Source organism: Eretmochelys imbricata, chromosome 5 (genome assembly GCF_965152235.1).
Source record: "Eretmochelys imbricata isolate rEreImb1 chromosome 5, rEreImb1.hap1, whole genome shotgun sequence".
NCBI lineage: Eukaryota > Metazoa > Chordata > Testudines > Cheloniidae > Eretmochelys > Eretmochelys imbricata.
This window is the reverse complement of record NC_135576.1, coordinates 114,037,213-114,060,112: the sequence shown is the minus strand read 5'-3', so window position 1 is coordinate 114,060,112 and position 22,900 is coordinate 114,037,213. Positions and strand designations below refer to the sequence as shown.

Genomic DNA, 22,900 nt, shown 5'->3' with positions numbered 1-22,900 from the left:
ATTGCCCAGTGATAGTCATGTGAGACTCCTATGTAATGCATCTCTGCCATCAAAGAAAGCATGTGTTAAGCGAACTAGTCTGAAGAGGGACCACTTGAAATGTGTAACTTTTTTTTCTATTGTCAAAGTAAAACTCTTTGCATGTGAAGTCATCTTTAGAAGTGATGAGATCCTAAAGTTTCCTGCTTCTGTGACGCAACTGTGTAAACTTAGTGAGCTTTTTAGAACTTCAGGGCAGCGGAACACAAGCTATTGTAAATCAGGATATGACATGACACAACTATGTCCTTCAAGACTACTTGATCAGATTTGTCTGGACCAACTGGAGCATGTATGCTGAGAATTACATTGAGCATTTCTTGTGCATGTGACTATTCTTTTAACTTGCCCTTCAGTCTGCAAATGGGTCATTGTAGGGTAGGATTTACAGCATGGTAGATTGAATTATGTAGTATCCTCTTTGGATTGAGAAGACTAGAGACAGTGTCTCAAATGGTCTCTTCAAAGATTTATTAAACCTGTAATTGATATGAAGATACAGGTGTTGCTTCTAAATTGGAACACTAAATATTTACTACCGGTACAACTCAGACTATGAGCTTTAAGTTATACCTGAAATAAAGGAAAATCAGAATTCCTCTGTCATGGGTTACTTAAAAAATTAAGTAGCCTCGTGTTCTAAATTTTGTGCAGAAAACAACCTTCCAAAAGCTGAATTGCTTATGGCTGTGGCTGGGTTAAACAATCTTTGGATTTATGTATGCTGTTAACAAATATGAATAGAGTAAAGAAGTTGGGCTAGATTAGCACAGCCAAAGTTGTGGCAAAGAGACAGCGGTCTCCTACTTTGGTTTAATGCCAATATTGTGGCTGTATTTAATATCTGGGCAAGTAGTAATAAGTTATAAATGGTCCATTACCTATGTCTGTGGCTTCCTAGCATTGCTAATTTCAACTCCTGCTGGGTTTTGCAATTTGCATATTTAAAAAAATTCAGTTATGCTTGGGGACAATAATACTCTCTAACATTCCTATTTACTGGTCCAATTATTCCAGTTGAAAAATGCTGACCGGCTCTGCTGCTGCTTTCCCTAAAAAGAAAAGGAGTACTTGTGGCACCTTACAGACTAACCAATTTATTTGAGCATAAGCTTTCGTGAGCTACAGATCACTTCATCGAATGCATGCTCAAATAAATTGGTTAGTCTCTAAGGTGCCACAAGTACTCCTTTTCTTTTTAGGGAAAGCAGCAGCAGAGCCGGTCAGCATTTTTCAACTGGAATAATTGGACCAGTAAATAGGAATGTTAGAGACTAACCAATTTATTTGAGCATGCATTCGATGAAGTGATCTGTAGCTCACGAAAGCTTATGCTCAAATAAATTGGTTAGTCTGTAAGGTGCCACAAGTACTCCTTTTCTTTTTGCGGATACAGACTAACACGGCTGCTACTCTGAAACCTGCTTTATCTATGTATACTAACCGTTTCAATAGGGCTATTGTAAGTAAATCCACGCTGAACTGAAGCAGCAAAGCTTCTGTACGTAATTTTAACTCACTTTTTTTAATGTGAAGTTCCAGGGTTAAGAATAGACTAGATTCTAGCGGAGCACAGTGTTGGCTTGTCTTGTGACTTTCATGGGTGGGATGGATGTGTAAATGGAGCTTTTTTTTTAAAAAATAAAGAGTACATGACCACCGTACCTTCTAATTGAAACTAGATTCATTTGTGTTTCCCTCCTTCTCCCTTCCTTGTTACAGGATTTTAAAAAAATCGTGTGGTGGTGTGGTTCCTTTTAGACATGGTGTGGTTTTAAGGTAGTTTCCAGGCTAGGTGCAGAGGTAACTAGTTTGTACTACCTTTAAATTAGGCTGTTTTTGTTTCTAAAAACACAATTCATGTAAGAAAAAAAATGTTTAACAAAGTTTGGAAAGATTAGATTGGAATTGCCTCAAATTCAATTAAACCACACTGCATGGACGTGCTTGGAATATAAATACAATTACTGTAAATTTGTACAAACTGATTTGTTGCATTATCTTGCTAATCTAACATACGGTACTTTTTGTGTCCATATTGCAGACGGCAACTCCAAACTAACATGGCAGTCAGACTGTGTGATGTGGCTTCTCTGCTTAGAAGTGGTTCGTGGGCAGCAGAGCCTTGGACTGGGGTCTGTGGGATTTTTCTTAAATTCTGTAGGCTACTTTTTAACATGTTAAAATAGTGCTGAGGCCATACCAAACACTTAAATCTCTACTGTATATTCTTTCATGTTTCAATATAGTTTGCAGGCTGTATCTCTATTTTGTCAGGGCCCAGAACAGTGTATTATGATAACTCTTCTTTTTAACATGGTGATCTGTAGAAATTTAAACCGCACTGAATTTCTTTCTAATTACAAATAGCTTTTTTGTACAGATTTAAAATATCCCAGTGAATAACTGAAGAGTAGAATTGTAGTAAAACTGTTTTGGTATGGTCTGAATACTAAATTACAGTAATCTTTAAAACCTGTACACTGTGTATTTTTTTGGTTACTAATTTTTTTAAAGTTATTTACAATTCCTACTCTAAAAGTTGTTTTAAAATTGTAAATTACCTTTAAAACTATTTTTTCTGGCTGGAAAAAATACTTAGTAACTGCTCAAAGACTTGCTTGATATTCTGTGAACACTTGTTGAACCTATCAATGGAATATGCGTTATTTGTAAAATATAACATATTAGTATCACTTGATTCAGAGCAGATGGTCCTATAGCTGAGAAATGCTGTAATTTCAGTGTATCCAGGCTACTGCAGCTGTTCACTTGAATGTTGGCTTAGGATCTCATTCTTGCCTCCTGAACATAAAAATAAAAAGTGCAATTAAGTGAGGATTGTTTGTTTGTCCTTGCTAATTTCGATCAGTGAACACTTCAAAATTTAAACGCAAACCCAGTGAGCTTCAGTCAGAATGCAGCATTTGTGGCTTACCCCGCTCCACCAGATATACTAACATTTGAATAGTAATTTTGTTTTAATTGGCCTCAGCTACGTGCTTGTCTTTTGACACAGGCTTGTTTTTAATACAGTGCCAGGACCAGGTTAACCCACAGGAGTTTGTCAGGAGGGAAGAAAACGTTGCTGCTTTAGTGGGAGCTCAGTTCTGTGGAACTGGATCCATTTTTTTAATGGAAAGAAATGTTTTTAATATACATAACTACTGCTTGCTCTTTTGCACCAAATGCAACCTCCTGGGCAACCCACTATTTCTACACATCTTGTAAATATCCTCAGGAGTTGTCCTACTTGTAACCTATTTAAAAAACAAAAAACAAAAACAAACCCCACAACTGTTTCATGGGGCTTTAAATCTCCTACTTTGAAGACACTTGCTCACTTAAAATCAAATTTACAAGCTTTGAAAACAATTGACTTCATAAGAGAATATGGCTACTTAAACTCCAGATTTATTAGATAAGGTTTTTGTGTGAGACCTGTCCTCTTTGAAACCAGCATAAAGTTAGATTTGAGCACTAATTACTTTTCTGAAAATGTTCTGTAATTTATGCTTAGGGTTGTCTTTTTTTTTTAATGTTGGAACCTATATTTTATTAGATAATAAACCTGACCAAATTTTACATTGTATTTAGAATTGGAAACTGTCCTGGGTAGCTAGTTCTGTAAATGGATAGAATAGTTAAGTCTTGGATACAGTGGCTGCCATTAAAAAGTTGTCTTGCCAATAGTTACCGTGCAGTGGATATCTGATCTCCCACTTAATTGGAATAGATCTCTGGTATCATCTAGGCAAGCGTTGACTCTTTAATGACCTCTTCTGCATCTGTGAGTTGTCCATACAGTTATTTGGGGTGAAATAAAAGTCTGTATCATCACTCATTTATGAGTAAAATAAGTACAGTAAGTACTAAGCCACGTATTTTATTTTTTTCTGGAGTGGGGGAGCTGAGAGGTAGGGAGAAGGGGGACAGTAGGTATCCGCCTATTGGAATGCTGAGTGCTATTTAAAAGCTATTACTGACCAACAGTGGTGTGGAAGAAAATGGCCTTAGATCATCAAGGAAGAAGAGTTCCCGTTTCCATCCCAACATTTCCATTGTCTCTCTAAAACGCCTTTAAATCAGGGATTATTAATTGTGTTTTCTTCCAATGTTCATCAGAAGTAGTCTTAGAATAATTGTTAAACTTGTTTTTAGTACTGGAAAAGTAACCAAAAGAGTACATGCTGTTTTTTAAAAGTGCATCCCGTACTATTTTGGTGCTCAGTTGTAAACTGTTAACAATGTTATCAATGTTAGTGTTTAGTAACTGGTTAAAATGTGTTGTTGATATAATAATTCCTGTACTTGAAAGGCGGATTGCTTCTATGTGTAGTAAAATTAAGTTTTTTTCTGTGGTTTAATTTGCTGCTTTCTAGAAGTACCCTTAGTAAATATCTTAGCAACAACCTTATTTGCTTTTACATTTCTAAACATCTTACTGCATAACTATTAAAAATTCCTTTTTGTAGAGGCATTATTGGAAGCCTGGAAATAACCTCTTGTGCATAATGACACGTCTTTAAATTCTTGGCTGGAATCTCTAATAGATCATGCAATATGAATTCTGACAGTTCTTATTTTCTTTCTTTTTAGCAGGTAATTGCTGCCATGGAAACACAACTGTCTAATGGACCAACTTGCAATAACACAGCCAATGGTCCAACCACCATAAACAACAACTGCTCATCGCCAGTTGACACTGGGAACACAGAGGACAGCAAGACCAATTTAATAGTCAACTACCTTCCTCAAAACATGACACAAGAAGAGCTGAAGAGTCTGTTTGGAAGCATTGGGGAGATAGAGTCCTGCAAGCTTGTAAGAGACAAAATAACAGGTACGTTGGAACTGTAATTTTTGCATATGCACATACACGCAATATGCTCTCTGAACCAGCATTTTGCATAACATTCAGCTGTTGTCCATTATGGGATTCAGATGGAAGAAGCAGATACGTATATTGCTAGGTTGAAGATACTAGCTGTGCTGTATTCTCACTTATGAAGATTTTTAATGCTTTCTATTTGCATTTCATCCAAGTTGGTAGATGAGCAATATAAATGCTAACGGGGCCTTTGAATGCTTTCTGAGATAGACATTAAAGGCTTTTGGAAAGGATATTGAGATGTGAAAAGAATAAATAACTGCACATCATTGACTTGTGGGGTATTTTTGATAAACTCCGTTGGAATTTTGGTTTGCACTAAGCCCGGCAGGTGGAACAGCACAACTTAGCTCTCCCTTTCCCCCCTGCCCAATAAGATAAATTAAATCTGAAGCTGCTTATTTTTCAGTGGGGAGAAGAGTGGGTGGGATCCTTGTTCAGCCATACTCGCTACAGTCTCTTGGGTGGAAAATAAATCTTGGAAGCCGCATGAGAAATATTGCCTTGATACATGCTATCTGTCTGTTCTGGATGAGAGATGTTGCAAATAGTGTGAACTGAAGGCTGAGAGGAACATTTTTCATTTAACTTTTTGTTTAGCATAGGTTGAACAGTTCTGTTGCACAGGTCACCCATATCCAGGATGAAGACATTAAAAGCCATACACCTGGTTATTAACTTTCCAAGTATTTTTAAGCCAGTGGTTTTCAAACCTTGTGTATTGGTGACCCCTTTCACACAGCAAGCCTGAGTGTGCCCCCCCCCATGTAAATTAAAAATAGGGGCGGGGTATTTAATTTAATGTAATGGGGACTCAGGGCTGTCAGTTCCCTGGAGCTGAGCTCATGACCCCCCATATAATCATCTTGTGATCCCTTGAGGGGTCATGGCCCACCAGTTTGAGAACCCCTGTTTTAAGCAGACCGTTGGGTGGATATGTGTGCCTATATTTAAGTAACAAAACAAAGCTGTATTGCAAAGTTTGTTTGCTCTCATCCCATTCTCTTTGACAGCTGTCAAAATGTATGCAAAATTAGAAGTATTTAGACTGCATTGAACCAGTTAATGGCTGTAGGAAAGCTTTAGCTAGAGTTAACATTTTTAGATGAAGTTCCTTATGTGTATAAAACTAACTTTCTGGTTCTCAAGGAATTGCCTATTTGTTTGCATAAAGATTTTTGAGTATTCCACATCCAGCTTTTTAAAGTGATTGCCGGCTAAATCATTTTTTTCCAGTTACATATTTCTAGTACACTTACAGATGGGGCTCTTGATGTCTTGAATGTTTTGTGTTTTTTTAAAGAGAACTCTCCGTAAGGTCCCAACCTCCATTTGCTGACATTGATTTGAGAGGGGAGGCTTCTCTAATGTAACCAGTAAAGCTGGCAGAAATTTTTCAAATCAAGACTCTTCTTTTTGGCCCAAATTCAAATTTTTGGCAAACTTTCTCAGTGTTTGTGTTTTTTGTTTTGTTTTGTTTTTTAAACCAGCTCTAATAATTAAGAACTCACAGAGCAGCATTTTGGAGTAGAAAGGCAGAGGTCCCAGTTTAGAGAGCCCAGTTTTATTCTGAAAGTTAGCTTTAGGGACACGAGTACCTAGCTGTGGCTGAAGTAGGATGAAGTAGTGATGGGGATGTCAGGCTGAGGCCTAGAGGATAAACATATGGGAAAGGAATCCACACACCTTCGCTGAGAGTTGGCCAGGTGCCATTTGCACTGATTGTGTTCTCTCCTTCCTGACTATGCTGTTCCAATGGCATGGATCTCTGCAGGCGTTCGACCCAACAGCAGCCGTGCTCCAGCTGCTGCTGGAGTGGGGAACTGGTGGTTCCTGGCAGCCAGCCAGAAGCTGTTGTGGGAAAAGTGGGTTCTCCCAGCATCACACTGTACCTATGCGTCTGCCTATAGCACCATCCCTACTGCAGCTGGGCTTGCCTTCCTCCAGCCTAGTTCTGACTGACTATAACAGACCCCATGTGAGCTGTATGACTAATCTGCATAATGGACCCAATTCCATGACAACGTTAATTTATTCTAGGGCTGTGAAATACCATCCTGCAATTCCCTTCCTTCCTCCCCACATACATGCCGCTAAGACTATAGTTCAAAATACTAATCAGATTTTTTTTTAAAAAAGTCTCCTCAAAAAGAGGACTGTTCTTTCTCCGCTTTGTGCTCCCGGCAGCTTTGCTCCATTTCCCCGGTGTTGGATCCTACAGAGTTTCCCAGGTGGTCTGACTTTCCCCTCCCTCCTTCATGTGTTCCAGGGAAAGGGGAGCTTCAGCCGCTCATCACTTTTGGGCAGCTGTTGCTGCTGCTTTTCTCGAGTCGGCCTGGTTGGCCAGCCTATTCTAGCTCCCTTACTCCTCCCTGGCTGCAAGCTGGAGTCTAACATTCAGGTCCTTGACCTCCTGTTGCCTAGCTCCATGGAGAAGTTAAGGAAATGTGCACTGGAAGTCAATTAACTTCTCTTTTACTGGGAATCCCTGAGGATAGAAACTGGCCATCAACGATTTGAGGCTTGAAATTAGGTGAAGGTTTATAATCAGAGGAATGAAGTTCTAGAACAGCCTTCCAAGGGGAGCAGAGTGGGCAAAAAACTTTGTGTCTTCAAGACTGAACTCAATAAGTTTATGGAGGAGCTAGTATAATGAGACCGACTACTTGCCATTGTAGCCAATCTGACTGCTAGCAGTAAATATCTCCAAGGGTGGGTCATGAGACATTAAATGGGGAGGGCTCTGAGTTACTACAGAGAATTCTTTCCCAGTGTCTGGCTGGTTGGCCTAACATACTCAGGATCTAACTGATACCAGTATTTGGGGTCAGAAAAGAATGTCCCAGATTAGATTGGCAGATACCCTGTGTGTGTGTGTGGGTGGGGGGTAGAGGTTTGCCTTCCTCAGCAGCATGGGCATGGATCACTTGCAGGTTTAAACTAGTCGTTGGATTCTCTGTAACTTGAAGTCTAAGTCATGATTTGAGGACTTCAGTAACTCACCCAGAGGTTATGGGTCTGTCACAGGAGTGGGTGGGTGAAGTTCTGTAGCCTGCAATGTGCAGGAGGTCAGACTACATTATCATGATGGTACCTTCTGACCGTAAAGTCTAAGTCCATGACAAGATGTGGCAGCAGTAAGGTCTGGGCAAGAAAATAGTAAATGTCATTTTGCTGCAGCGGGATGCTGACAAACTCCATGTCAGAAATACTGAGTTTTGTGATATATTGGAAAAATGCCAAATTTCTACAGCTACAGAATGGCTGAGTCCATGGAGCACTGAAATATGAATGGGGCTATTAACATTTTAGTTACTTCAGGCTCTGTGCAGAGAAAACAGGCATGGATTGCTGCATGCTCATTTGAGTTCAGTGCTATCTCCACCGAAGTTCCCTCTAAGTTGCGTGGCTGTGCAGCTGCCTATTAAGACCTGCTTAGGGCTGCAGCGGGGAGAGATGCCTCTCCCCCTAGCACAGACTTGCCATGACCAGGGGAGAGGCACCTCTTCCCTGGCCCCGAGCTGCTCGGGGGAGTCCTCTCTCTGTACCGCAGCCCCCTTCCACACTCCGAACCCCTTGGCCCTACCCCCACCACGTGAATTTTGTTATATGCACCAATATGAAGGTTATGTGTCACACATGGACATAAAAAATTAGAGGGAACGCTGATCTCCACTGGTATATGGACTAGAAACAATGTTTTAAATTTCGCAGCCATAGAATTGCATAAATCCCCAATTTATAAGCTACTGTTCCTGCATAGGCACGGGAACTTCACTCCTGTGTAAACTAGGCAGGCTGGGCTGGGTGGTGGGATGGACCTCTTATTCAAATAAGTAGGCAGAGTCCCCAGTTAGGAATCCTGACTGTCCCTCACTGCTGCGCTAATGATTCTTGCTTGGAATGTCCTGAGAGAATTGACAGCAGCCATATACCAGATGTACCCAAGTAGTGAAAGGGAGGGGCTGTGTAAAGTGGGGAATTCAATCTCTTTTTTTAAGAAGAGAATGAATGCTCCAAGGGGAGATAATCTTGATGAATCTTGTTTACAGTACACAGTCTTGGTCTTGGTAGGTTTACTGGTGAAAACCACACTTTTTGCACATAAGCCATTTGGACCTAAAATAAAAATGAAATGTATTTTCACTCAAACGGCCTTCCATTTGAGGTACAGTATTTATTGCAGTCCTGTTGTACTCTTCTTCTTGGCTAGTAAATACCTCCACCCGTTTCCCACAGACCCCCGCTTTTTTCAGCTGTGCTATATGCTAGCTTCATATGTATTCTGTGAGCTTTCCATGTATTCCCACCATAGGTAGTTAAAATATTAAGCAAGGTATTTGTTACAAGAAATACATTAATTAGGGTGAAAGGCTTTTAATGTTTTGGTGGGCTCACTTCTTGCTAAACTCTGCCAAAGTTAAACACTAAATTCATTGGGGTCATACAGCTGGAATTTCAGGGGAAAATTTGAGACTTTAGTGCCTTAAAAGTAGGCAGGTCCTCGAGGCACAAAGGCTTAAACTTTACTACAAGCTATGACTGAACGAGATTAGGCCCTGTGTACGTCCCAATCCAACTGGTCACCATCAAATTGTGTGGGTCACAAAGTCCAGATGAGTCCACAGTTAGGAAACCCTTAGAATACCAATGGAAGGCACAAAGGGGTGAGGCTAGACTTAGGGCTTGTCTACACGAGGAAGGATTTTGGGGGAGCAAGAGAAAAGGAGTGCAAGTAGGGGGGGGATATAAGCTTAAAATCTGCATAAGCGGTATCTTTTGGGATGTTTTTTTTTCCTTGCCCCTTCCTGCTAAATCTTGCATCCACATATATTCACCATAATGTCTCCATGTAGACTTCATTGTTGTTACTCTGCTTTAGTGGGTGCTGTTTAACTGGCACTTCAGTAAAACAAAAGGCCACAGAGCTACAGGAACTAGCATTTTACATCTTTCTAGTGCTGAAAGAGCACTTGTCTGTTGGACACTTAATGAATGATCTATTTCTGCTCTGTGCATCTTGTTAAAACTGTGGTGCTATAATAGTTTCTTTTAAGAATTTGAAATTTCTTTTTTAGTGGAGATCTTGTGTGCAAAGTACCAGGCAGTAGCGAATGTCCGTATTGGCATGTTAGGTATCTGTTTTTAGTGATTGTCCATGTGTGTCCCACTTTGTGAGCATCAGATAGGAATCTCTTTGAATAGCACTGTCCATTGGAGCAGTGCCAGTTCCCTACATACCCTCTGATGTTCTGTAGCTAAGGGCGCAGAGCGGCTGCAACTGTATTTCAGTTCCTTTTTACCGCCAACTGCAGTATACGGTGGTTGCCTTGCTTATTTGTTGTATTTGGGGTTCTAGTTACATTGTCCGGTTAGATTTTGCTTTTTAAGTCCTTTGGCCCCCCAAAAAGTAGGAAGAACCCCTAAAGTCTGGGAAGTGTCCTGCCTCTTGACCCCTCTTACATGGAATTGTTGGAGTCTCCAGGATACAAATCCTATCCATTCTTCAAGGCGGCCATTCCCATCAATGACACACTCAAAATGCCGCCTCTTAGCCTTGGTAAGCGCACATACCACACGCGTGCTCTATAAAAAAGGCCCCCAAAAGTGCCTGAAGCTTTCTCTCTTAGAGAATGGTGAGGGCGTCTTTGGTTCCTGGATGGAAGAAAACTGCCATCTGAAGCAGACCATTTCAGAGAGTGCTCTGGTGAGCTGGTGATTCACCGTGTGCTGCTGGACTCCTTCAGTGTTGAGTTCAGAGTCAGTGGAGGGATATCCTTCCCTCTTCAGCCCACTCCTGTGGGGAAAGAGGAAGGAAAGAAGGATCCCTGATCTCAAGGTGACTAGCAACATAAATGGCTCACTGGTACAGTGGAGATCAAAGCTAGGAGGCAGTTTTAGGCCCAAAACAGATCCCACTGACTTCTCTGCCCTGAAAGGTTTCCAGACAACCTCAGTGCTGTTCAAAGAAGCTTTTCTCCTCACCCATGCTGCTATGCTGTCCTCAAGCCACACAGCTCTGTAAAACCCTGTACTGGCCCACTTGGTGCAGAAATGCCTGCCATGGTGCCATGGATGTTACAGCTCTCTGCCCTGGCATTCAGCAATGAAAGACGCTGGTACGTAGACTTCCAGCACTGACATCAGAGCCCCGGTCACCAACCACTGTGGTACCAATCATGCTTCCAGTTGTGGAAGAAACAACTTCAGAATTGACGCTCTCAGTACCCATGAGGTTCATAGTACAGGGGATTGAATGGTGGTAAACCAGTCAATTGCTGTTAATCCGTTAGCTCCAGAACCATCCACATCGTATACCTCACTATTGATCCAAGATATTCTGGGACTGTCTAGAACTCCTGAAAGAATGGCTCCACCTATGGAAGAGATACTTTCTCCTCCTCCTTCAAGACTGAGGAGATTTTTCCAATGTATTTGTCACATTCGCTATCCTACAAACTGAGCTACTTGCCTAGGTAGTCCAGGGCACATCCCTATAAGAATATCAGGCCACTTGACAGTAACACCCTCTGGGGTACTCCCCATGGCCTGCAGCACTTTATCCATATCCAGTATAGTCTTGGTTGTTTTGGGCCCCATGTAGAATACATCCCAACAGAAGGGCTGCATCTTATGGTCTGCCTCAAGACCTAGGTCTCCTTCCCTTCATAGATCTCAGGAAGGTCAATTAGTTCATCATTCACACCTCCAAAACTAAGATGTTGACCAGGATAATGTGCAAGAAGCTGAGAACCAACCTATTTCTATGGCGACTTCATCTTTGCCAGATGAAGCAACTACCCGGCTGTTCCAACCCAGCCTGATTACTGCATCTTTGAGAAACTCTTATGGCAGGTGGTGGATACCCTGGAAATTCTCCTGCACACTTGGCTGGAAATGCTCTGACTCCGGTGGATTGTTGATACCAATAAATGAAGGTTTGTTAGGTCCCGAGCTGGTTCTTGGCAACCCCCAGCCTCAGTGGCAACCACGTCAGACCGATAATCGCCCTTCCAAGAGGTTTTAGTGTTTTTACAGTCATCCACTGTGTGTATCGGGGTGACTGTGATGCACAATTGGCCTAAGCAACAGGGACTGCCCAAGCCAACACCATGGGACAAAGGCCTGAAAAAGCTCGACTTCTCTGGATGAAAGTCCCATTCCATAGCCAGTTTACAAATGTGCACATTGAATTATCAAAGTAGAACTGCCAGGCTAAATATGACTTCCTGAACGGGGATTTAGTGTCAGTTCGTTGATAGTCTGCCATAGGAGCATAGGGAGAAGCTCAGCGGTAGAGAGGCAAATAGTGGCATGTGTGTCCGTAGACGTTGCCCTCAATATTTTGGGCATGGCAGGGATTTGCATTTCCTCCTTTCCACCACACACCCCAGTTTGGGAACCATCTTATGAGAAGGCTTGTACCCTTTTAATGACTGAAAAGCGGTCCTGGAGATACTGGATAAAGGGTACTCCATCCAGTTGAAGCCTCTTCTTGATGAGGAGCAGGTTGTGGACTCCTCAAGAGCTCTGAGATAGGAAGAGTTCTGTAGCTCAGAGCTGGGGATTCTACTCATTTCCTAATCCCAAAGAAGAAAGCAGATTGGCATTGCATTCTGAATCTTCAACTCAACAAATATAGCTGTTTTAAGTATGGTGACTCTAGCATCTGTAATTCCTACCTTGGAGCCTCAAGATTGGTTCCTGGTTCTCCTACTTACAAGATGCCCATTTGCACGTCACAGTTCAACTGGCCCACAGGAAATCCGCCATTTTCCTGGTGGCAAAGTCTCATCAGTCCAAAGTGGTTCCCTTGAGACTCTCTCCATGGCTCTGGGGATAGTCAAGTGGCTGTGGCGATTGATCTAAGGAGACAAGCAAACCATATTTTCCCACAGCTCAATGTTTGCCACTCTGGAGGTCAGAATCAACAAAGAGAAATCCACTCTTGCCCTACTTCAAGCATAGAATTAATGGGGGGAGGGGGAAGAGTATTGGCCTATACAATAGTAAAGGCGTACCTACCGCTGTACAGGTACCTCTCCATTCTGAGTGTCTCAGACCTGGCCAAAGACATCAGTAAGGATGTGTGTCAGCTCATGGGACACATGACCTCCAGCAGTGTAAAAATTGTGGCCTCTTTAAGCTATAAAGGTGCAATTGGTGAAAAACCTAACTTTTCCATAGCAATTTATGCATGAGAATCATGGGAAGTTAATGCTGCTGAGAGGAAGACAATTGAAACTTTTGCAATATGATGACTGTTGCATATCTCCTTTACAGGGGAAAAAGATGAATGCCGGTGTTAGGATCTACTTCTCCAATAATATTTCTGATGTCAGAAATCAACAGATGTAGATTTAATGTACTTTGGTCACATTTGGCATAGAGATGGAAATAACATTGAGAAAGTTACAGAAGGAATGGTGGAGGGTCACTGGGGCAGGGGACAACCAGCCAGGAAATGGATGAATGGTATGCAGCAGATCACTGGAAAGTCAGCTGTTGAGCGCTCCAAGTTAGTGATGGATTATGAAGGTTTCTGAAAATTTTGCTAAAATGGCTCTGATTATTCAGACATGAATAAATGGATTTACTTAGAAATTCTTGCTTAAAGCTATTGCTGAATGCTACTTGAATCAAGCATTCAGCTTGCTAGTCATCTTTCCTAAGCCTCATACTAATCAAGGGGAAGATAAACTCCATACTTTGAATGTGTCAGGACTCTTACCATTTGGACAGACTGAGACCATTCAGGAATTCTGCTAGACTATATTTCTGGCTTTTGCCAAACGGAATAAAATGTCATCCTGTAGCCACACACACAATGGGTTTCAGACTGCATTAGAACTGGGTATCTGATAGATTGCTTGGACCCACCTCTGCTGGAATAGACGCTGCATAGCTTAATCAGCCTCTGCAGCTTTGCTAAGGGACACTTCACTTTTGGAGATTTGCAGAGCAGCTATCTGGAGTTTCACACCTTCACCCAGTGCTCCTCCTTCGTAGAAGTCTCCAGATTAAATGCCAGCTCTGATGGAATTGGCTTACAGCAGTTTTCAATAGACTCCAACCACAGACCTCCAGGGCTTGGGATCACTGTATGCAAGTCACCAGAAATGGTGTACATATGGAGAAAACACAAAAGATCCACAGTTACTGTAGAGTAATCAATTTTCCCCATTATGTACATGGAGCATTTTTAACCTTAATAGTACTAGTGCTCCACTACTACATAACCTAGAGAGGTTTAAATTCAACATTTTATTTTAAAATAAAGTTTATTCTTTGTAATCACATTAAGTGATATGGAGCCAACAATTGAACTCAGCATTAAATCTAAGGGTTTATCTCCAATACGTTGTTCGGGGCTTGTACTTGTACAGGGGTGGAAGAAGGAAAAATTCTACACTGGCTGTCAATGCATTCTGTATCTAACCCTGGCATGAATGGCACAAAAATATTGAATTTTCAGTATTTGATCTGTGGTCTCACATACGAGTTTGATTGTCTATTTTTGTAGATTTCTTTTCTGAACCTGATTTCCCACCCGTAAAAGCACATCAAAATGTTGAGGCCCTTTACTAGGGCTCCTAGGTGCTATGATAATACAACTTTATAAAAATAAATAGCTTTCTAATGGAGTTTGTCCGAGAGGAATAAGCACATGGCCAATATTTCAACTCAACATATAGAAAGTTTTGAGACGCCCTGTCCTTAGGAGCCCCTATGTTTTTTTTGTGCATTTTATTAAATACTGTTGGCCTCACTGGATCTCGTATTTAACACATTTCAAAATACTGGAGCAGATTCAGCAAACTGGTTCAGCCAGCTACGGCTGTTGCACTATAGAGGAGATTGTCCTTTCTACAGAGCAGCACAAATTTATTCTCCCCCCATCTGGATAATTGCTTGTTCTTGGTTTTTTTGTCTCTCATTTGATGCTTCTTGAGATGTCAAAACAGAGATAATGTACTACTACTGATTGTGATTTTTCTTGTAACAATAATTGCAGCAATTGAACTGGGAAAAATAAACATTGCAAATCTGTGGTAAGGGGAATAAAATGGAAACCACTGTAGTTGTAAACATGTAATATATAAAATACAGCATGCTTATTGGGGGGAACGGTTAGAAACCAGTATGCCAAGCTCGTTGGCGCCACCCCTGTGTTCACGTTTGGTTCACAAATCAGCTTGGCAAGAAAAATCCCCTCTTGCAACTATAGCACATGCTTGTCGAAGAACAAAAAGGATCGTGGTTGTTAGATGAGTGCAGACTTGAATCTCTGTTTGCATCTGAGATGCCATAGTTATTTTGCTATATTCTAGGAGGAAATAATTGCATCCTCTGAAATGCCCCATTGCAGTTCTTCTGGAAGACACTTTCTGCATGTAATTAGCTGTATATTTTCCTTTTGTGTGTGGGGGGGAGGGGAAGGGGGAGAGAGAACTTCACATTTGTAATTCCAACTGCATGACCTGTCTGGGGATCCAGTCCCACACCTGGAGAAACACTGACATGAGATTGTGTAGTAGAATCTGTGTGACTTCATTTTTTTTTTTCCTTTTGGACTCCATTGCTGCTCATCACACACATTCCCAAGATAATCCCATTAGCTTTATTTGTAAGAAACCCAAAGATGACTTTGGAGAAAGTACTCTCAAACTGAACTCCACCAACCCCCTGAAACACAGGGGAGGCGTAGTGCTTCCATCATTTCCTCACAAAATAGCGGTGTGCAAACCTCTAAATCACTGCCTGCTTCAACAAACAAGATGTATATTGGCACCTGGTCAAGAAGCAAGTCAGTCTTCCCTTACTCTTGGCAGAACACCTTCAGCATCTGTGAGCCAGCTACCTGGAATGAGTGTAGAACGTATTGGTTCATAGCCTGAAATGTCAGCCGCCGTCAAGCAGGGTCATTGTGCCCTCAGTGTATTCAGATATCTAGCCTGAAAATAGTGGTGCACAGTAGTACAAGAGCTTAGTTGAAGTCAGCACACATTCCCAAATGATACCAGCAGTATAGGGAGCCGTACGAGTACCTTTATGCTATTAGCTACAGAGAACTTATGTTTCTTCTAATTTTTCTAAACTTGAAGAATGACAACGAATAAACATAATTCAGGCAATTCTTATTGCTCAAAAGTGACTGGGTGGACTTGTTTTGCTGACTTAATGCATTTGGGACAACCTCATTCTCTGCTCGTGTACCAAACCTCAGTCAGCGATCCCTTCTGCATTCTGACCTAGAAACACAAGCCCATAACTAGTGGTTTGAGAAGCCAGTGTTTTTAGAGGTACTGTTTTTATCCAGTAAAAGAACTTGACACTTGTTTGTCATTTTATTCCTGGTGTCATAAGAGGGGCATACACAAATGTTTTATTGTCTTAACAGGAAAGGTGAGACAAAACAGTTGTGGTCAGCTGCTAGTTTTGTTCCACCTTATATTGTCAGTCTTATGTAGAGCCCTGGGTTATTTGTAAGACTGTTGTCGCCCTCTTTCCAAACCATCTGCCATATGCACTCCTTGTTCTTCTGGATGCTGTCTCGTTTGCAGTCTCCACATAGACAGTTTCCTCCCTCCTCCTAAATTGTTCAAACGTGTGCTCGCTCTTCCTTTCTGTCTATTGAGAGCTGCTGTAGTTTCTTCTAAAAGGGAGAGTGAGACAACAGCCTTCTCTTGCAATTCTTCCTTCACTCTTGTCTTTCATAGGGAAGAGGTGTGATCCCTACACAAAATGTCTTGAAGATTGTCCTGCCTAGCAACTTTTTAGTCTTTTTTTTTTTTTCTTGAAGTCCAGGAGTCAACATGTTTGACAGGCTGTGCAATTATCTGTTGTCCAGTTGTTGATGGTGCCTAGCTACTAGGGCTCCAGAAACGCATGTGGTAGGTTGTAACCATGTATGACTTGGGGCTGGAAAGAAAACTAGTGCGTTTGTTTGAATCAGAAATTGTTGTTTCTCTTCAAAAGCTCTAATCAGCTTTGTAAAACTGCAAGAGCTCAGCCCAAACATCCATCCTCATGGATGGAAGCATGAACTGCAGTCTCTTTGGCTCTATTTTTTTACTTCCCAATAGAATATAGAGATGACCTCTTCACCTCAAACCCTCCCACCCCAGCTTTAGTTTGGGTTTTCAGTACAGAGAGCTGAATTTCATGCCTCTCTGAGGATGAGAGAGGTTCCCATGTTGGGGCTACCAGGTATTACTAGAATACCGAATAGCAGCACTGGTAATCTTCGAGCCCTCCACTTAGGCTATCGCCAGATAGATGCCCCTCACAGAGTCTCCATATCCAAATAGCAGAATGGATCAAGGATCACGATAAAAGGACTAGCCTTTCTGAAGGATCTGTAGGCTTGCTTCAGTAAAAGTAAAGCAGCTTCCAAGATGTGTTCACAGGAGGCTCCTAAAGTCAATGACTGGAGGTTGCTGTTTCAACCTTTTTACGCAATCTTAGTGTCCTGAATCTTGGTTATACTATGAGCCAAAGAAGTGAGATTCCTCATGCTCTATATTTGTTGGTAGGCTTTGGAAATCTATACCTGTTTCCTAATCAGCGTGACTGACTGGATTGTGCGGCCTTGAATTGGAGACCTACTGAGATGACAGTTCTGGGAAGATTTTAGTTTCTCTTTTCCCATCTTACGATTCTGGGCATTTTTTTTTCCTCCGTTCTTGTGGGGGAGTTGTCTAGAAACGAGAGGTCTGGGTCAGTAGGAAATTATTCCTTTCATAGCTAACATTGATTTTTATTTAATCAGTTCAGACATCTCTCCCATACTCTTGATTCACTCAAATGGTGGTGGAGTTTGGGCTTGGGAGAGGATTAAGAAAATGTTTATTTAAAACAAAGGCAAGGAAGCATTAAAAACAGAAAAGAGAACTGGGGTGCTAGTGGGTATAATATGTGGCAGCAAAGACTTGGCAAAAGTAGACCTGTGAATTAGAATAACTTATTGGTGGCTACCTACTGAGAATGTGTGGCAGAATCCCCCAGTGGCCTATGACTGTTCCATCAGTACAGATAGGTTACATTCTTTTATACAGAAACAAGTGCCTAAATTGGTACTGTACCTGGACGCAAAGTTGTTGTAAAGGGTGTCTTGAGACAGTTTAACGCTTTCTACATGCCATAGTGGTTTTAATCAAGTTCCTACTCTTCTAGATGTTGGTATGATTTTTTTTATCCAAGGTTAAACTGCACAGCAGCATTTCAAACTAAAAAAAGTTAATCACCACATCTTGTTGTTCTCATACTTCACACCTCCCGCTGAAAGAGTGATCTGATGTATTGGATTTAGTTTGTGGCAAGCTAGGGTGTAAATCTCCCCCACATTAGCCTGCCACACACTGAGTGTCCTTGTGGATCCTGCCACTGTGCACTAACGAGCACACTTAGGAACGGTTAGCACACAGCAGCAGGGTCCACAGGGATGCTTAGTGCACATCAGGCTAATGAGGGGGAGATTTACACCCCAGCTTGGCACAAACTAAATGTTTGTTGATAAGTGCTTAGTCTTATGATGGCCAATATCCTGTACTACTATTTCTGGGCCTGCTGTGGGTAGAACACTTGAAGATGATAAAAGGTACATTTTAGATTTCCAGAGCTCTCCATGAAACACTACAACCCAAAAGGAAACCACCTATATAGAATCTTGTACTGTGATTGTGATTTCATCACTACTGTATTTCTTACACTGGAAATGGTTTCTTTAGTTTGTTTGGTTTTTGTTTGTTTTTTTTAAAGATACCAGATAAAATAAGGGAAGTTTCAGAGTATAATGTCCTGGAGAAAAGCCAGTTTGCATTTCTTCTAGCATTCCTTCATAGTACCAATGCAAAATACATTGACTCTTTGGGGAAATACTAACTCTTCCAGAGTTCAGGGTTTAAGCAAAAGAAATACATTTTAAGCGTATTGTCAAATGGCCTCAGTAACTTACGGGGACTGCATGGAAGAGGCTCCAGTCTAAAGATTGTCAACCTGCTTCTGGCAATACTGGCAGTTTCAAGGGATTCCAGCATTGTTCTCTCCGCTGTAAACCCCTCTTCTCCCACCCCCTGCCATACATGTTAAAAGTCCCTGTCATTTGGACAAATTAATCTCTTATCTGACACATTAGTCTGAGGAGTTCTCATTGCTAGTGTCTTGGGCAAAGAGATTCTATTGCAGTGTGTAGCTAGTGATTATGGCTTGTCCTTCTGTGTAAGTATTAACTCTGTAGCTTATTTTTTTTTAAAGGAGAAAAGTAATCGAAGATCAGATTTGCATAGGCTATTGCTGGTCTGTCAAGATAGTCATGCTGTCAGATTAAGCTCCAAGGTAATGCAGTTTTAATAGATGAGGTTTCTGTTTCAATAAAGTCTACCTAGGGTTGGTTAGCAGTAAGATTGGTTGCAATCTTATTGACCTGTATATCTTTCAGATGTTTATCCCTGAGACCTAATAATGTGGATTTTATTAGTAATAGCCCATGTCCGTAAAGGTGAGTACATTTCCAAGCAGAGATACTTGCTAGAAGTCTAATGAAATAGGATCTTACACAGCTAAAAGCTAACAAGTTTGCTATTGGTGTAGCTATATTAAACAGCTGACAAACCTTGTTCTGTAGGCAAAAATTTAGTGCAAAGGGTTTCTGGTTTTGTGTCCATGTCCAGCTATGTTCAGCCAAAACATCTTGAGGTTCTTTTGCAATGCCTTAAATTTGTATTTGTAAAAATGTTGCTAGTTATCCAATTACTATCTGGTTTTCCTTTTTTGTTAAATTTGTAAAATACAGAACAAGTCTTTAACAGATGGTTCTTCGTATCATGTGGGAATGTCTCAAGGATGAAAGCATTGCTGGTGTGCACATAACTCTTCCCATATTATTTATGAGGGGGGAGAGAACCTGATTCAAATATACAATATGGGTCCTGGGCTCATTAAGTTCCAAATTAAATTAAAATCGGCCTGTCAGATGACTTAAAATATCTCCAATTATAGAGACATTTAAACTTTCAGACTTAATGTTGGTCTCTGTTAACCTCAGTCCTTGTATGCTGTCAACCACTACAGGACTTGATGATTTAATGTGGACTACTCTACATTTCTAATGTTCACCACTTTTGGATATTCTTAAACTACAGAGCTTTTGGAATGTAATATGAAAATTCATCTTGTGTTGTAATGATCTTGAAATCCTCTCCTATAATTACACTTGTCACAAAAGTTGCCTCTCTAAAGTTGTCGTCATTTTATTTTCTCACAGGAGATGCACATTTTGCTCTGGATTTGGCTAGAAACCGTGTGGCTCTAATTTGAAATGTGTATATAAAAATGGCATAGCTTTATTCAGTGCATCTACTACTTTTATGTATTCTGTGTACGTATCTGGCTTAAATGTTTTTCACTATTTGCACTGCATAGCTAACGCGGCTGAGTGAGCTAGATTTTATTCCTCCTTGTACATTAACAACTGTCTTAGGTGTCAGCAAGAACCTAATTTTAATTTGGCTGTGGGGTTATACAGCTTAACTTTGCTCATACCCCAAATAGTTATGCATCTAGTGGACATAACTTGCTAACGTTAATTACAGCACCATAACAAAAGCGGTGAGGGCTGGAACAAAATATGAGGTGAAAAGCAACATATGGGGCTAAAAACGAAGTTTGAGTGTCCGAACCCACTACTTGAGTGATTATAGTGGACTTCAGGATATGTTTGCTAGCTCCAACAACAGTATGAATTATTAGCAGCAGGTAGCTGAGCTTGTTAAAAGGGACATTATTAAAAATTAAAAGAAAAGTTTGTCAGGGTGGCAAATGACTCCCATTTTATTTTTCCGTGAAACTCTGTGGGCTTGTTGATGAGGGCTGAGTGAGATGACTGGGAAAGCATAGAAGGACTTAGTGTCTGTGTGGGAAAGCAAGGGGGTAGTATTTAAGGTTGGAGAGTAGTGGCTTAAGTGAGCATGCCACACTGCCAGTTTTTGATTTGGATATGTGCAGTCAGATGTGCTTTCGCCAGACTTCCAAAGTGGAATGAACTGCTTTTGATGTGTTTCATTGTGTTCAAGGTCAATTAGGAACTAGACTAGGACAGAATATTCTCCATCTTTGTTTACTTCAGTCCCAGTAAGGGATTAATCCACTCCAGAAACCTAAACTCTAGACTGCATGGGAGCCAGGACAGTGTTAACTTCAACATAGCTAAGATTAAGATAATAAGTTTCTGTGGTGCTGCATGAATAGTGCATATAAAGAAGACCAACTCCTTGACAGGGAGAAGCAAAGTGCTTGAAACAATTCAAATGCCACACACTGTCCATCAGAACAGATTCCACAGAAAACTTTTCACCTGTCCTAGGTGAAAACAGGAGCTAGCAGCAGCATATGACCACTCAGCTCTCCATAGGCACCAGTGATATCTGCGTGAGGACATTAAGTTTTATAAAATAAAATTTGAGTCCGGAAACAACTTTAAAAAAAAAAAGGCGGTAAACATCTCGTGAAATCAGACTGTAAACACTGGAATTTCACACCCAACCTTTAACTTTGCCCCTTTGCTCCACAAATACTAGATCACTTGAGCTGTGAGTCAGACTCTCCCTTCCAATGAAAATCCCTCTGACTGGTGCACAGAACTGGAGCGTCCTTGACTTGCAGGCAGATACCATCCATCTGTCCCACCTAAGGCTGCCCATTTACCCTCTGAATACTGGTCAGAGAGCACACCATTTCACACACAAGCCAGCTGTCAAGTTTTTTTCCAAGTGCACCTTGAAGATACTGGCCACAATCTGCTAATATCTAGCACAAGACATGCCTGAGATCTCCTGATGGATGACCTAGATCAAAGGATGAGTGTAAGCAAGAGAATCTTAGACCAAAAAAACAAACAACCTTATTATTACTATACAAGTCTGCTTTTGTGTAAATGTCGTTCTTTTTACAATTAGTGGGGTCTTCCACCAATATGTGTACCATCAGCAAAGCTGAGGGGACAGTGTCAAGATCAGTGTTGAAGAATTTCAGATTTTGACCTTTATTTTAAAGGTTTCAACTCTGTATTGAGAGAAATGCAAAACTATATGTAGTAGCTTGCCTTCATATGCTCTTGGCTTGTCCTTCTCACAGTATTTTATCTGGAAAATAGCATCGGCTCCAAATCTCTTAGCTTTTCTTGACGTTTAGTAAAAGCAAAACTTTCAATGTAAAATAAACATTGCGTGATGGATGGCAAAAAGATGTATTAATATTCACTGGAGATCTTGATTGAAGGCAGATATTCTGGACTGGCTGGCATGTCTTCAAGGAGTAATTCTATTAGAAAAGACAACTTACAAAGCTAGAGGAAAAGCAGCAGAATTCTAACTGATTTGAGACTTGCTGCTTCTCTTTATAACTTAAACTCCAGGTTTTCAGACCTAGACTTCCTGCTTTTTCATACTCTGTATTTTTTAAAAAAAAAATCTTAGTTTTAGAAACATAACTAAAGAGCTACATGTTTAAAATATAAACTCCCCAAATTGTTGCGTTTTTATGCATGTTTTTTTAAAAGGCTTTTTAAGTTCAGTTCGTACTGATCTTGTTCTATAGTGATTATTTTTTAGTTTTGTTTCATTAGTTTGAATAGTCTCACATTTTTCAAAAAAAGAAAAGGAGTACTTGTGGCACCTTAGAGACTAACCAATTTATTTGAGCATGAGCTTTCGTGAGCTAGAGCTCACTTCATCGGATGCATACTGTGGAAACTGCAGCAGACGTTATATACACACAGAGTGGTCAGTTTGGATGAGCTATTGCCAGCAGGAGAGTGAGTGTGTGTGTGTGTGTCCCTGGGAAAAAGTGTGGGGGGGTGAGAGAGCCTGGATTTGTGCTGGACATGGCCCACCTTGATTATCATGCACACTGTAGGGAGAGTGGTCACTTTTGATCAGCTATTACCAGCAGGAGAGTGAGTTTGTGTGTGTG

The 22,900-nt window shown here is 41.0% G+C and overlaps 1 protein-coding gene across 8 annotated transcripts in view; it reads left to right on the top strand.

The window, feature by feature from the left end:
• Window positions 1-2,102: 2,102 nt before the first annotated feature.
• The window catches only part of ELAVL2 (ELAV like RNA binding protein 2), a 65,588-nt gene continuing 44,790 nt past the window's right edge, over window positions 2,103-22,900 (top strand). For 4 of the 8 annotated variants that reach the window (XM_077816473.1, XM_077816472.1, XM_077816469.1 and 1 more), the window contains exons 1-2: window positions 2,103-2,174; window positions 4,639-4,882. In XM_077816473.1, the coding sequence (XP_077672599.1) occupies window positions 2,103-2,174; window positions 4,639-4,882 (316 nt within the window). Of the gene's footprint in view, window positions 2,200-4,638; window positions 4,883-22,900 lie in introns of those variants that run through there. The other 4 variants (XM_077816471.1, XM_077816470.1, XM_077816467.1 and 1 more) reach the window with 3 other exon arrangements.